Here is a 14,669-nt window from a genome sequence, read left to right as displayed (position 1 = left end):
AGACTGATAACCTCCTCCAAAGACTTCAACTTCTGGCATCAAATGAAATATTACATGCTTACAGATGATCCTTCTGAATTTTGAATGCAGATTAATTGTTTATGGTAATGCAAACCAGCAGAAATACTCTAAAACATCATCAGATTTACATAGGTACAAATCCTGTGTGCTAATGACACCGTTCCAACGTGTCAGTCAAAGTCCTGATGGTACAATGACCTCCAAAGAGCTTATTCAAAGTTCACCTCCAGTGAGGCTGTGATTCATTTGCCATGCTAACACAACTCATCATTTGCTAATGAATGTGAACTGGAGATGGGAAAGGAGCACAAATAACTCATCTGCTCCTCACACTTCAGCTGTTGCTGTGTTGGCCTCCACGCTTCATCAGCACCATGCCCTTTCCTGAGATGCAGATCTTACAGAAATTCCACATAAACACAACCTCTGTAAGCACCTTTACTGAAACACTTAAAAGTTATTGACATATTCTCATCAGTTTAAATGCAAGATGTTGAAAAAAAAACACTATTATAAAGGGATTTGCCTTTAAACAACTGATCATCCCCTTCACATTTCTGTCCAGACCACATATCTTGTCATGTGTTAAACCATCAAGGCAGCAGCCAACATTTTAGGGTCAAAAGCCACTTCTTGTCCCTCTTTTATTTTCCCAACAAATAGATGTTAAAAAAAATTCCCAGTGTTCTTATAGAAGTATCAGAGAAGAGAAGCCCTCACATATATTTTAAAAGGCAGGTATTAAAAGACAGAAGACCTGTGGCAGTGGTTTGATTGGTGTGAGGCTGAGTTACAGGGAGTGGTTTTATTTCTGCACTGAGAGAAAGAGCCTGACATCAAACATCTTGCCATCTGAGGAAGGTGTGACTGGGAGACCATGCTCAGGTTCCCATCCCAAAGGGATTTTCATCCATGTGACACTGTGCTCAGGGTCAGGACTCTGACACTACTCTTGGTCAGTATAATGGAGCCATCTCCTTCAAAAACACAAAAAATCTGGGGCTTGAGTGATGTGTACCAAGTGCACTGTGAGACTCCATACAGAGCTGGAAGTATCCAACAGAACCTAGGGGAGGAACATCTGTTTCCCCATGGAGGAGCAGCATGAGAGTGGAGTTGTACTGTGGTGTCCATCATTACTGGAGAGAAGCCCATCCCTTGGGATCAGAATGAGACAAGGGTCCTACACTTGCTTAAAAATGCTAATTTGCTTTAAAAAGGCTATTTTATCTGAGATAATCTAGAGCTTCTGAGACATTCCCTGTTCTGTTACAGGAAGAGACTAGAACATTAAGAATATTCTGCATTCAGTTGCCTTCCCCTGGCTTCCAGATAATGCTGTTTTCTGGGGTATTGTTCTGGAAATGAGCTAGAGCTGTGAATCCTTGTCATCTGACTGATCAAGAATGCCAAACTACAACCTGCTCTGGAGCACAAAGCAAAGGTGAAGAGTCTGGTGTAAAAACAGGTTTATAGGAACAGCATAAATCAAACGGGATTAAAAATCTGGTTTAATTTCCAGTGAAATTTGGTCTATTAACACAGTTTTGCCTGTGTTAATTTGTGTATTCCAAGAAAAAGCATTCCTCTATGCCACCACTGCATCTTTTTATCCACAGCATATGCCACCACTGCATCTTTTCATCATGACATGAAGTTTAGCCTTTGCATCTTTCAGCACAGATACTTTCTTCTTCTCTTCTTCTCTCCCTGTGGATAAAGTGAGGGCAGCTCATCCTCTTTGCATTCTGAACAGTAAGAAATCCTTCCCTGACTGATTGATGTGAGTTTGTTTTGCAGCACCACTGGATGTGTGAATGGGTCATAGTCTACAGACTGGATTGTTAAGAAAAGCTGATGTGCCTTTAGGTTGTCAAATAACCTAAATTGCAGTAATGACTCTGAACTCTTCACTTATAGAAAAAATTCATAAAATCTTCCTGGATTTAAAAAACCCAGCAACTGGATGGTTCAAAGTAAAGATCTGAGACCTTTGTCTGATTTTCTCCAGGTCAGGCAGTGATTAAACACTATGGAGAAAAGATCTACCTTCCATTCTAGCTGCATTACTTCATGATTTTAGCTGAAAAAGCCCTGAGTCAAGTGCCCTGTGTCACAAGCACAACTGTGACCACCTCAGGTGCAAAATAATAGAGCTCACTGTGGAGTAAATGTCAGAAAATCCAGAGATCCTACCTAATCTGAGAGAACTGAGCCATATGTCTGGCTCCACAGGAGCTGCATTATCAGGACGCTTCATTGCCCATAATGGAAAACCCACTGAGCTGTACCTGGACCTGGAGTGCACTGGCAGAGTTGTTGTTGGGTGCAGGTCATGTGCAGTCACACCTCTTCCTTACACAGATGCAAATCTTTGTCCAGGCTAAAAAGTCTACTGGGAATGGCACCATGCAGCTTTTCTTCTGAATGTCCCACTCCAGGCGAGAGCTGAGATCCTTGCAGAAACTGTTCATGTTCTCACATAAGGGTGACTGTGTCATGAGGTTGAGAAGGTACAGGCAAAGATACAGTCCCAGCTGAAATGTTGTTTTTTTTTCAATTGGCAGTCCCACTTGGCTGAAGTGCTACATTGGGTTGGAATAATTGGCATTTTTTAAAGTATGGGGTTTGCAATGTATGGTCAAAAATATAAAAATACCCAACTATCAATATCCCAAATGGGCTGAAGTCTTGCATAAAGAGCAAAGATTCTCTTTCAGTTCATTGTAAGAATCTGTTTGACCACCAAATTATTATTATTATCAATTTCCTACCTAGTAACTCTGTATTGGAGACTACAGAGGCTTTTTCTGGACACTGCTGCTTTCTTATTAGAAGTTCACTTTCAGCTGTGCCAGCTTTGGAGGACCTAATATATTTGATGTGTGTACCTGCAAGAAAAGGCACTTTGGTCAGGTGGAAGAAAGGGTGGGTGGGCTCTTTGGGTTTTTCTGTTTGTTTTCTCTGTCTGCTACAGTCTTTTGATCTTTTTTGATTTTAAATGGGACAGTAGAAAATATCACAACACTCTATTCAATCAAGGCAGAAGTCACAACTGTGTGTTCAGGAGTTACTCTCATTTGCATTTTTTTGTGATTTCTAAAACTTTATTCAGAGGGTATAATTCATTCTTCTCCTTTCTAAAGAAACAAGGAAGGGTTTGTGGGGGAGATCAGTGTATGTCCCTGTGAGACATCCTAAATCTTGTATACCCCTGAGATTTTGTCATGTTTGGAAGTAGACTCCTAGATCTTTTGTCCCTCTGGACACAGCAGTTTTGGGTGACATTTGGAAAGGTACCTTCCTAGAAATTTTTCTCCAGATGTTTAAGCATTGATATAGATGATTGCTTGCCTAACCTTAGGCTCTTTCTGTCATCTAAATTCACTTCTTTACAGAGTTAGCAGTAGTCTGGGCACTTAACTACTCAATTACAGGTTGGCCTTCAAAGGTCCAGCACTTTTATTTTGCAAAATTTAGCAAAAACCAATGTAGGAATCTTAAGGTTTACCTTCAAATGGCTCCACACCAATTTTTTAATATCTTTTGGAGAATGCCCTGTCAGAACTCATTTGATTTGTGGTTTTTGCAGCTGGGGCTGCTGGGTGATGTGGTTTGGCTCTGTGCTCTCCTTGCTCTGCTGCACTGATGGATCACCGTGTTCCTAGTCTGTGTGTCTCAACTCAATTAGCAGCTTTGCTGCCAGCCAGAGATAAGCCCATGGATAGGCATTCTGGGCATGGCAGATAAAAGCCCCAAACAGTTGTTCAGTCTGATATCCTTGACTTGATATAAAAATAGAATTTAAAACCACTAATGAAGCAATTCAGGGTATTTAGTTGCAAGTCAGAAGCTTTTGGATCCTTATTCAAGCTGCAGGGGATAGGAGACATGCAACCCCTTGGTAGCTAATGCTGTCATTGCCTCTCCTTTGCTTCTGCCATCTGTCCCCCACTCATGTGACAAGATGCCTTGGTCTCTCCCAGTAACTTACACATGCCAGGAATTTTGGAGCACTTTTGACACTTTTCCCAGGAGGGAAATAGGATCTTGGTATATGATTCTTGTCTTCTATGCTGAGGAAAAACAGGCAGGGAAATGTAGTGCTCTGGGCTGTTTTGCAGGCTCATACCAGCAAACCTGGGAAATGTGTCAGACATTCTGACATTTCTTCTGACAGAAAATGCAGATTGATGGTATCTGTGCTATCTGACGCTGCTGACCCAAAATGTACCAGCATGCCAGACCCTGGGAAAGATGGCAGTGGTGGTCAACAGGACTCAGAAGAAAAAAATTTTTAGGACTGGGCCTGAAAAAAAGCAAGACAAAGGAAATTTAACCTGGTTTGGCTAGTACATGGAGGAGAGGAAAGAGGAATCATTTGATATAAAAGCTGTTCTTTCATACCCTAAATGCCCTGCTGTGAAGCACAGCTTTCCCCTCCCAGGTCTTGATTTTAAAAGCTTTCCAGACTCATGGACACAGCAGTGAAGCCCATTCAGAGGCATTCCTGCCAAAGAGAGCTCAAGGCCATCAAAAACCTGGCATGAGTAAGGGTTTGGGCTTTTCTGCCTCAGCTTCCTGCTGTGCCAGGGACAATGTCTGTCACCTCTGTCACCAATGGACAGGTGTCATTCTGGGCTACCACCTCAGCACCTGCCAGGTCAGCTTGTATGCCAGTTAGACCAGGGCTCTTTTGGGGATCTTTCCTTACATTCTAGAGTTTCCCTCAGCATCATATGAAGGACTTTTTTCTGCCTCTGCTATCACAGCAGAGCAAGAGTGCAATACAGCTTACTGAGCATGGCATTTCTGCCCTGTCCTTGCTGGACAATGGCACTGGGACAGGGATTTCTGCATGGAGTTGTGGGTGCACACTCAGGGAAATCTGTGGATGCAAGGAAAGGGAAACCTTAGAACATCCCTTCCACAGGACTTGTTGCTTTTTCTCTTCTCTTCTCTTCCAGGACCTCCACTAAGTTTCTCAGTGCTTTTCCAGGCATCCCTGGCCCTTTTGTAGGCTCACAAAATGTTTGGATTTTTCCTGTCACCCTTATCTCAGTACTGATCTCTGGCCTATTGCTTGGAATTGCAGAGATTCAAGAATCTAAATATTAAACTCTGAGTATTCCAGAGTCTGTGGAAATCAGGCATGCATTCCCTTCTCTCTGAAGAGCTATTCTCAAATATTTGATAATGTAATTTTTTTTAGTGTTAAAAACCCTGACTCAAGTTTCTCATTAGCAACCATAAAGCGATCAGTGCAAGATACTGCAGATGTTCTGTGAAAAATGAAGTTCTGAAGAAGAGAAAAAGATGGTGGGTAGGAATATAGAGCAACTGAAAGGAATGTGAGAAAAGATGCAATTTTATTCCTTATGGGTAAAAGCCAATAGCTGAAGAAAATAAGGTTTTTCCAATATGAAATTTGGGAAACTGTGTGGGAATCATGGTTTAGAACCATATTGCTTTGGATACCCTAAACCAAAAATTTAGCAGAACACTGTCAGATTTTCTTTACATATCACAGTCTTAGAGAATTCCATTAGCATTTACCAGGTGGCAGAGCATAATGAAACCAGAGCATAAGCTTTAAGGGAAGAAAATAAAATACCAAATGAAGCAAAGCCGAAAAATCCAAGATTCATAAGAATATTTGGAGACAGAAGAGTCCCAATGTCTTGCAAGAAGTGGTATTGAAGATGAGAGAGCAAAAAGAAATCTGTGCACTGTTGGACTGAGGTAATTTCTTACTAGTAACAGTTCAGTTAGAGGCTGGAGGCTTTCTTACCCAAAGCCTGGGTTATAATTTTGTAACCAGGATTCCTGGCCACATGTAGATATGATACCTAAATTTACAGCAAGGGATTTCAGACAAACCAGAAATGCTGTGGCTGGCTGGTTAATTTCAGTAGCAAAAATACACAAACATTATGAAGAGGTGGTGTTTATAATTATATCCAAACCAGGGGTAAACATAAGGGGTGGCATTCAGCTGATTTGCACAGTAAGCCTCTCCATAGGAGCTCATCACCAGTCTGTCCTTACAGTTAAAGAGAAGAAATATCCTCTCCAGGTGCTCCTGACCAGCTTGAGCTATTTGGTTTAAATCAACCTGAGCTGTACACTAGAAGCACACATTCCTCTCTATTAACTAAACCTCACTGAGGCTTAACATTTTGTCCCACAGCATAAAAATTTGTCAAAATGATACCCAATGCAAATGTAGTTTGCCCTGCCTATGGCAGATCCTGTGCTCAAAACAACTTCATAGGAAAGCTGTTTTGGAATAGATTACAGGCAAATTCCTACAGGATCTGCTTCTACAATTTTGAAGGAAGGGATGGTGAACAGAAATGTGATGAGCAGATGTATATATAAAACACATAAATGTTCTCAGCTATATCTGTGTTCTATCAGCTTCAAATGAAAACAGATATAGATGAAAAACTCAAAGAATGGGGAATAGCAAAATAAGTAAAAATTTACCAAACAAAACAGTCTGTGATGTTCATAGAAGAAACATTAGATTCATGATCATGCATAGTCGTAAATTACTTCTTCTTTTCTGGGAAAGAATTTTTTTTTTGAATACTCTTTTTAACACAAAAAAATAATGCAGTTAGAAAACATGAGTATTAAATATGTAATTTCTAAAACTAAGAAAATATATTGACCTGAATAATATGTGATTTGTGACAGTAACAAGCAAGCACTGCCATTTGGTGGTCTGGAAATTATGCATACAACAAACTAATCAGATTTTTAAGGCATAATGCTGCAAATAGGAACCATGTAATATGCTGTGAAAAATTATGTAAAATAATGGCATTGATGGTTCTAAAAGCTGAAGAACACATTCAGATCCTCATTTGGCATAGGTGATATACATTCTTGAAGTCTGGACTGCCACCTGCTGAAACACAGTTTCATAGGAAGCTTTGACTTAATAGGACTGAGTTTTCATTTTAAACCTTGATTTTCACCCTGTTTCTTTCTTCCAACCCTTAGTGCTCTATGTCCCTTGAATCATTACAACTGTGAGTAAATTTCAGATTTTCTCCCCTTCTGTGTCTTGATTCCCCAGGTCAGTGGCAGTCTTCCTCCTGCTCATCCTCTGTGATTTCAGCAGTTTCTTACCCTGTGATTTTCCTGTTACAATTTTAGAACCAGACTCCACCGCTCAGCCCACACTGCTGCCTCGACAAAATGAAATTAGGCAGTGCAGACTCAGGCACTGCCCTGTTGCCAATTCTCTTTATGTTTGCATGGCCACCACATGGGCATAGGTCTGCCCAAAACAGGGGCAGTAGCAGCAAGGGGAAGAGGAGCCTTCTTATCTTTGCTGAGCAAGGGGGACTGATGTAAGAAGGGTGGAATCTGAGTGACATCTTCCACAGAAAGAGGACACAGGAAGACTTGCAGGCTTCAAAACCATCAGGATCCAGACCAGAAGAGGCTGAACTGCACAGCATCAGTGCAGATTAAAGTTGATGGCATGCTCTGAGCTGCAGTGATAATTATTGCAGAGGCTGAGGAGGACTGCTGAGATGTGAGCTGATTAACTTGTGGGTGTTTGCAGTTGGTGTTTACCCTTCAGCTGTGGTGCAGCAGGAGGAAAGCAGACCCTTCCAAGATGGGTTATGGGCAATAACATGGGCTTTTCATCCCCTCATACCCCGAGTCCTGCGGGAAGGAGCCTGGGGTGAGGCTCTGAGGGCTCCGTGGGTTTGGGGCCTGCAGCTCCCCCTCAGCAATGGCACCTCTGAGGGGCTTCGTGCCCTTCCTGCAGTGGGGGAGGGGGGGGGGGTTCAGGCCACCATCTCTTCTCAGATTTGCCCTCAAGATTACTCAAAACGACTTATTATCTTCAGTATGACCCTCTCACCCTACTTTTAGAGGGTGTTTTGTCCTGCATGGCCTCTTGTCCTCACGGGTGGGCTCTCACATGGAGCTGGGGCTTGCAGCGTGCTTGGTACCACACAAGGAACTGAACAAGGAGCACAGCTAACAGCACTGAGCAGCTGTCCCTTGGTGTCAACATCTGGGATTTTTATTGTCCAAACTCTTTCATCACTGTAAGACCCCTTTCCTTGTAGCAAATACGTGTCTGCGACCACCTGCGCATCTTCGAACTGCTTTGAGCCTGTTTCAAAAGGAGGGAGCTGCAACCCCTCACTCTGTGGAGCACCGGTACCCTCTAGTGGTAAAACCGCAGGCATTTTTAGGCAAAAAAGATGATTTCACTACTAATTTATCTTCTGTCTTCCTTTTGGACAAAAATCTGTACATCATCTTTAAATGACAGTGGTGTTTTTTTAAATGACATCGTATTTTCATGCCTTTAGTTTAAGTACCTATGATGTAATTTGATGATGTAATTTCCTTGGACTGCTTTCAGTGTGTTTCAACTTTCATTAAATCATTAAAATGATGCTTTTGAGCTGACGGGTGGCTGAATTTTCACATGGTATAAAGAAATGTCTGTAGTGGAAAGTACCAAGCAGCAGCTGCTCAAGGCTTTTAATGGGGTGTGGGTGATGGTACCACTCTAAGGCTGAAGTGTGGCAGAGCATAGGTGGCTTATAGTTAATCAAAGAGACCATGTTGCCTTTGTTTAGTTTTCACCTGTTTGCTCTTGGAGGTTCTGGACAGCTGGACCATGGGTCTTGGGAAGCCAGGGAGCCACTGGCTTTATAACTGCATGGAGGGGACAGAAGATAAGGTGTGACAAACTCAAGGGCATGGCAGGAGTGCCACAAAATTGCTAAGTGAACTGCCAAATGTCTTGAGAAGCAGTAGTGTGGTTATAGGTAGATGCAAAAGACATATTTTGATCTGTTTCCTACCAACTACATAACCCATGCTCTAGAGCAGGGCTGGGGAGCGGGAAAAGGTGAAACTCACTAAAGAAATTCAAAATTATTTAGCATGAGCAAACACATTTACTTCTGCTCTAACCTTTCTCAAAATGGCTGATCTGAAATTTTCCTGGCATAAGAACAGTGAATTTCAGAGAAGCCACAGAATAGTCCTTCAGGATTTGCTATTAAGTGTTTCACTGTTGTCTTTTCCTTGCATGTAGGGTGCTAGTGGACTCTGCTTGGAGGAAATTCCCCCAAAAACCATCAGGAGCTATCTGGAGCTCACCTCTGTCCTTTCACTCCAGCTGCAAATAATTTGCATTCTCAGAATACCCCTCTTTAGCCCTAGGTTTTCTCAGACATGAAGGAAATGAAAACCCAAGGTTTTCATGTTGCTGAGCTGAGCTGAGTCCCTTGTCACTGCCTCCTCTGCAGGCTCTGTCTCTGCTCATTTCACCCAGTGAAACAAAGTGGAGTTTTTCTCAGCAAGAGATGAAATCACACTACAGGAACCAGATTGAAATTCAAAGCAGATAGTACACATAAACACAGCTTGATTCTTCACAAGCTTTTTTCCCTGGGTGATTTCAGTACCTAATGCCTATCATTTCTTTGATGTACCCTAGCTATGAAAGCAGGGTATCCAGAGCTTTTACAAAGATATCTTTCTAATTTATTCATTAAACTCAAAATATTTCCATGGCCACCTGCCCCTCTGTTCCTGTGGATCAAGTTTTGGAAACACATTAAAATGCCCATGATTTGGGTACATGAAGTACCAGATTATGAGTTTGCCCCTTTGCTTCACAGTAATCACTTCTATAAAAGATTTTGAATAGCTTGAACCTGGGAATAATTTTGCAAAGCAGATCAATTAGACTGAATTGGATTTGCCAGCAGTGGGAGTTAAATTTTTAGTCAAATCTCTGTGTTCTGGAGCCTCACAGGCAGAAAATAACACAGGGGCAATGATTTATCATATACTTTGTTTACTGGAGAACAGAAATTTATCCTCTCTTGTTACTCTTTCAAACCTTTTTGTCTTTTCATCTGCATAGAAATGAGTGCAAAAAGAGAAGAAAAAAAGAAAAAGAAATGCAGTTTTCAAGGGAGGGTTTGTCCCAGTGCTGCCTTGTAGTGAAGCATTTGCTCTTTCCCAGGCCTCAGGATGTGCCAGGGAGATCCATTGGCAGTCACTGCAGTGCCATTCTGGGCAGCACACAGCTTGGAATAGGCCTCCTGAGCAACACAATCCTCTGCCATATCATGCAATCCCTTCCCAAAAAGCACTATCACCCATCTCATTCTTGAAGAATGTGGGTTGATTAAAGCATGTCTGTCCCAGGAACATTCTGACTGTGATCTTGCCATGACTGCCAGTTCCCCCTCCTCCAACCTGGTTGAAAACTTCTGATCTTCATCAGAACCCACCTCATTCTTGCCAACAGGGAGTAGCCATCCCATGGAGGTCTCTACTCATGATTTTATAGGCAATATCTGCAGTGCAAATACAGAGAGGGTTAAAAATGCTGTGCTTTTTGTTTCATTTCAGGTTTCTGATTGTCTTGGGGTGTTTGATCTTAGCAGTCCTGACAACATTCAAGGAGTATGAAACAGTTTCTGGAGACTGGCTCCTCTTGCTGGTAAGTAAACTGTGGATGCTGCATCAGCCTGGTAATGTCCTGGAATTGAAATCAGCCCCATCAGCAGGGATGGAAACTTGCTCCCAACTGTGCATGCAGTGAGGCTTCTGCTCCTGCTCCTGGAGCAGTGACTGTGCACTTACATATTGGAGAGTTCCCAGTCCATTGTCAACACCAACTGAGTAAAAAGTAAGTGAGGTTCCTGAGCAAAAATAAAATGAGAGCAAAGACCCTAGCCTGAGGCTTTTAAATTGTGGCTTTTCAGCATTTGTCTAACAGTCCTTTCATCAGATTATCAGGAAATTTCCTATTGACCATGCCAGACCTAAGCACACTTTAAAAATATTTTTTGGAGGAATCTTTCAACAGTTTTGATTCATTCTATAGTATTCTGTTAATCCTAGTATTTCTTTCCAGGGAGGTCATCAGAGTTGGACTCATGCTTTTGTCCAATAGCAGCATAACTGAAATTGCTGCAGGCAGTGCCTTTGAGAGAAAATGTATTCACAGGAAATACATTCCAGACTGCTTGTTCTATAAATGCTGAAATTCATGCTCAAGACTTTATTTCAGCAAGGCTTCCCATTTAGCAGAAGAATTAAAAAATAGAAAAAAACCTCCCTAAATATAAAATTGCAAATTCAACATTTAATGAAAATTACCCTAAAAATGAACTTCCTTTGCTCCCATAGCTATCATAAAATACAGGACACAGTGTCTCGCTTAACCTGGCCTTGTTTAAAGTATCCCCAGAGAAACTGCACACCAAAATTAGTTCCAGGATCTCAATTTCCATTTCCCCTTGTACCTCCAGAGACATATAGATTCAACCAAGAGCTAAATACCAAAAAGAATGAAAGGTGAATTCCCCTTGCATGTTCTTTCTCAAAAAGTGCCTGTTTGAAAAGACCTTCATCCCTCAGGGAATGGGAAACTTGCTTTTGGTCTCTGTTACCCTGCTTAGGCCCATCTTTCACATTTGAAAAAGCCTGAGGTTATCTTTCCTTCTCCTGTGCTTGTTTTTATGTGGCTCTCAGCAGCTTTTAGAAGCTATGGGCAACGAGCATGGGGAAAAGTCCCCCCTTTTCGCTCTTGCCAGCAATTCACAGAGAGGAAAAGTAACCATGTGCCCCAGGCTGCCCTTGGCACCCCACCCTGCTGAGCACCTCAGAGAAGCTCTTTGCTCCCCATTCCCTCCCCATGCTTAGAAAGGATCTGGAGCAAGGTGGACAATCCCATTCTTTTCATCCACCAGAAATTTAAGGGAACAATATATGCCTTAAATTTTTCTTACATATGTCTTTATCACTGCTTTAAACTTATGACCATATGAGTGTCCTGCGTCCTGCCCTGTCTGGACATTTATGGCTGCATGAATGAGCTGCTAGTGGCTGACCCTGGGGGTGGGCACAGAGTGCCCTGGGGACTCTGCAGTCACCCCTCACATACATCTCCTCATTTTGTGTAGAGCAGGAGGTCTTTCTGTGAAGTAATTGTCTTTCCATTAAGACAGGGTAAGCATTTCACTTTTACCCACCAGCAGGGGCAAATCCTTCCTGCATGGTACTTAGCAGGCTGGAAAACTATGTCCCCTCTTTGCCTTGCCCTGTCATCAATCTTGATTCTCCTCCACTTTTTTCCTCTCTCTTACACATATCCTAACACTTGCACCTCATCTGTTTCCTTCAACTGTATCCTTGTGTCCAGAATTACTGCAAAATTATTGTGAGACTAACAATGTTGTTTGTGTCTTGATACAGGAAACTTTTGCCATTTTCATCTTTGGAGCAGAGTTTGCCTTAAGAATCTGGGCTGCTGGCTGTTGCTGTCGCTACAAAGGATGGAGGGGGAGACTCAAATTTGCCAGGAAGCCTTTGTGCATGCTGGGTAGGCACATGCTCTCTACTACTGTTTGCCTCATTAATGTCCCTTTTCCTTTTAAGGCAGTTTGGGGGATATAAAAAAACTGGTGATTGGCAGTGCAAAGAGCACTGAAATCAGATCTTTCCTTTATGCCAGGATCCATGTCCTGCTTGGAGTAATTATTTGAAGTAGCCAGCAATAACTTGTAATTCAGAGACACTTGGCTACCTAGTCAGTGAGAATAAAAAAAGAATCCTTCTACTCTTCAAATACATTTTCCTTGTCCTGAGCCCCATTTCACTTTTCTTAAGCTCATCCTCAGGAAGACTCTCTCTGCCTTCAGTTTCAAATCCAACCCTATACCATCTTCCCCAGCTCCCTTTCATATTTGCATTTTGTTTTAAAATTGTATTGTTGGTCTGTATTTGCAAACAAGTATTTTTGTGATTTCACCCATGTTGTCTTTCAGGCTTGGAAGGCACTGCCTATAATTATCCACACAATTACTCATTATTCATGTTTGAATACCCTCCTGCAACTACTTGTTTCATCCATAAACCAACCAGCCAACATTTAGGAGCTCACTCTGCCCTGAACACTGGTCATCCCCATTCATTCACTGATTTTAGGATACCCTCACTTGTTTCAACTCTCTTCAGGCCAAGCACTGTTTTTTTTCTTTATTTGTACAGCACACACTCTGGGAACCATGGTGCTGCATGAATACAAGCCTCTCTTTTTGTTTATCTCATGGATCTAAATGGTAGACAAAATTGTCACAAATTTTATTTGTGTATCTGTGCTATCCTCAATTTAGTAATGCTCCTTTGGGTGCTACTGTTGTACAGATTCTTATATTCTAGTAGGTTTGTGAAGGCAGCAGATGTGAGCAAGTGGGATTGATTCTGTCTCATTCCTTCTCAGTAACAGTGTCATCTCACTCCTGAGTATGAATCTTCATTGATATCTGTGTAAAAAACAAAAGATATCCTGGATTTATTAAAATCATCTCTCATTTGCCACTGGTACAAGTTTGTTTTGAGAATGATTGGAAGTGAATATATCTGAAATCCACTTTTTTGGCTGGAAAGAGAATTTTTTTAATTCAATTCAAATAATTCAAATTCAATTCAAATACAATTCAAAGACTGAGTGCCCAGAGAATGATTGAAGCTGTTTGGTACCACTTTCTTCTTGTATGTGTATATAGGATCAAAAGACAAGGTGAAACAAGGAAAAGAAAGGAAACAAAAAGAATTTATTCACATTTCAAACCTCTTCAGTCATCAGCAAATTGCTTCTGTGAGCACTTAAAGAAAAAAAGTAGTACTGACTTCACGATTTTAGTGGGAAAACTGAGCCAAAAGAATAAAATGGTACCATCAAACCTGAATTTCTCATCTGCTGACCTGCTCACTATGGTGTTGCAGTGGTACAGATGAAGTTAAGGCTGATTTTCTGTCAGCATTATGACGCTGTTTCCATGCATCCCTAAGCAAGTTCAGTGTCTCAGGTCCAGTGCATTGATCTGTAAAGAGATCCCAAGGCTTTCCAGGAGGTTCTGTTCCTGATACTGGTGTGGCAGCTGCAGATGTCTGATTAATTGGCAGGAGAAGGCATTTTCAGGCAGCTCTGAAACTCGCCTAGGGAAATTTGCAGTGCAGCCAGATGGGATTAAGAAGCAGGTGATGGGGCCACTTTTGTTGGCAGGCTTTGTCCTTTTTGCTTTGCAGATATCTTTGTGCTGATTGCTTCAGTGCCAGTGGTTGCTGTTGGGAACCAGGGCAATGTTCTGGCAACATCTCTCAGAAGCCTCCGCTTCCTTCAGATCCTCCGGATGCTGCGCATGGACCGGCGCGGCGGCACCTGGAAACTTTTAGGATCAGCTATTTGTGCACACAGCAAAGTGAGTGAGGAGCTTGCAGGCTCACATGGGGCTTGGGGAGGAAGATTAAAAGGAAAGAGAGGGGGTGCACAGGTACAGCAGTGCCTTGGGGTTATGTTTAGCAGTTCAAAATACAGCTTTGTTCTTTCAGCTTTATTCCCTTTTCCATTCTCTGAACCATTTTGCCCTTTGTTTTACCTTTCTGTGCTCAATAGTGTGCTGGGAAATGAGACCATGTTCATTCCCACACATTACAACAAGAATTTTGCCTTTACTGTGAATGGGATCAGGGACATCCCTTTTATAGTGAAGGATGCTGAAACCCTTGATAAAAAAGCCTGGGAAGCTGCAACATGTTTGTAGTGGCTTCTCAGACCTGTCTGATCAACAGAT

General features: G+C 42.0%; 1 protein-coding gene across 1 annotated transcript in view; it reads left to right on the top strand.

The window, feature by feature from the left end:
• The window catches only part of KCNQ3 (potassium voltage-gated channel subfamily Q member 3), a 191,764-nt gene that overhangs the window by 144,424 nt on the left and 32,671 nt on the right, over positions 1-14,669 (top strand). Inside the window, exons 2-4 of the mRNA XM_066566548.1 lie at positions 10,438-10,528; positions 12,289-12,415; positions 14,125-14,297. Of these exons, the coding sequence (XP_066422645.1) occupies positions 10,438-10,528; positions 12,289-12,415; positions 14,125-14,297 (391 nt within the window). The remainder of the gene's footprint in view (positions 1-10,437; positions 10,529-12,288; positions 12,416-14,124; positions 14,298-14,669) is intronic.

Source organism: Molothrus aeneus, chromosome 1, assembly GCF_037042795.1.
Source record: "Molothrus aeneus isolate 106 chromosome 1, BPBGC_Maene_1.0, whole genome shotgun sequence".
Lineage (NCBI taxonomy): Eukaryota > Metazoa > Chordata > Aves > Passeriformes > Icteridae > Molothrus > Molothrus aeneus.
Note: the sequence above shows the minus strand (reverse complement) of the source record. Positions and strands in the feature narration are given on the sequence as shown.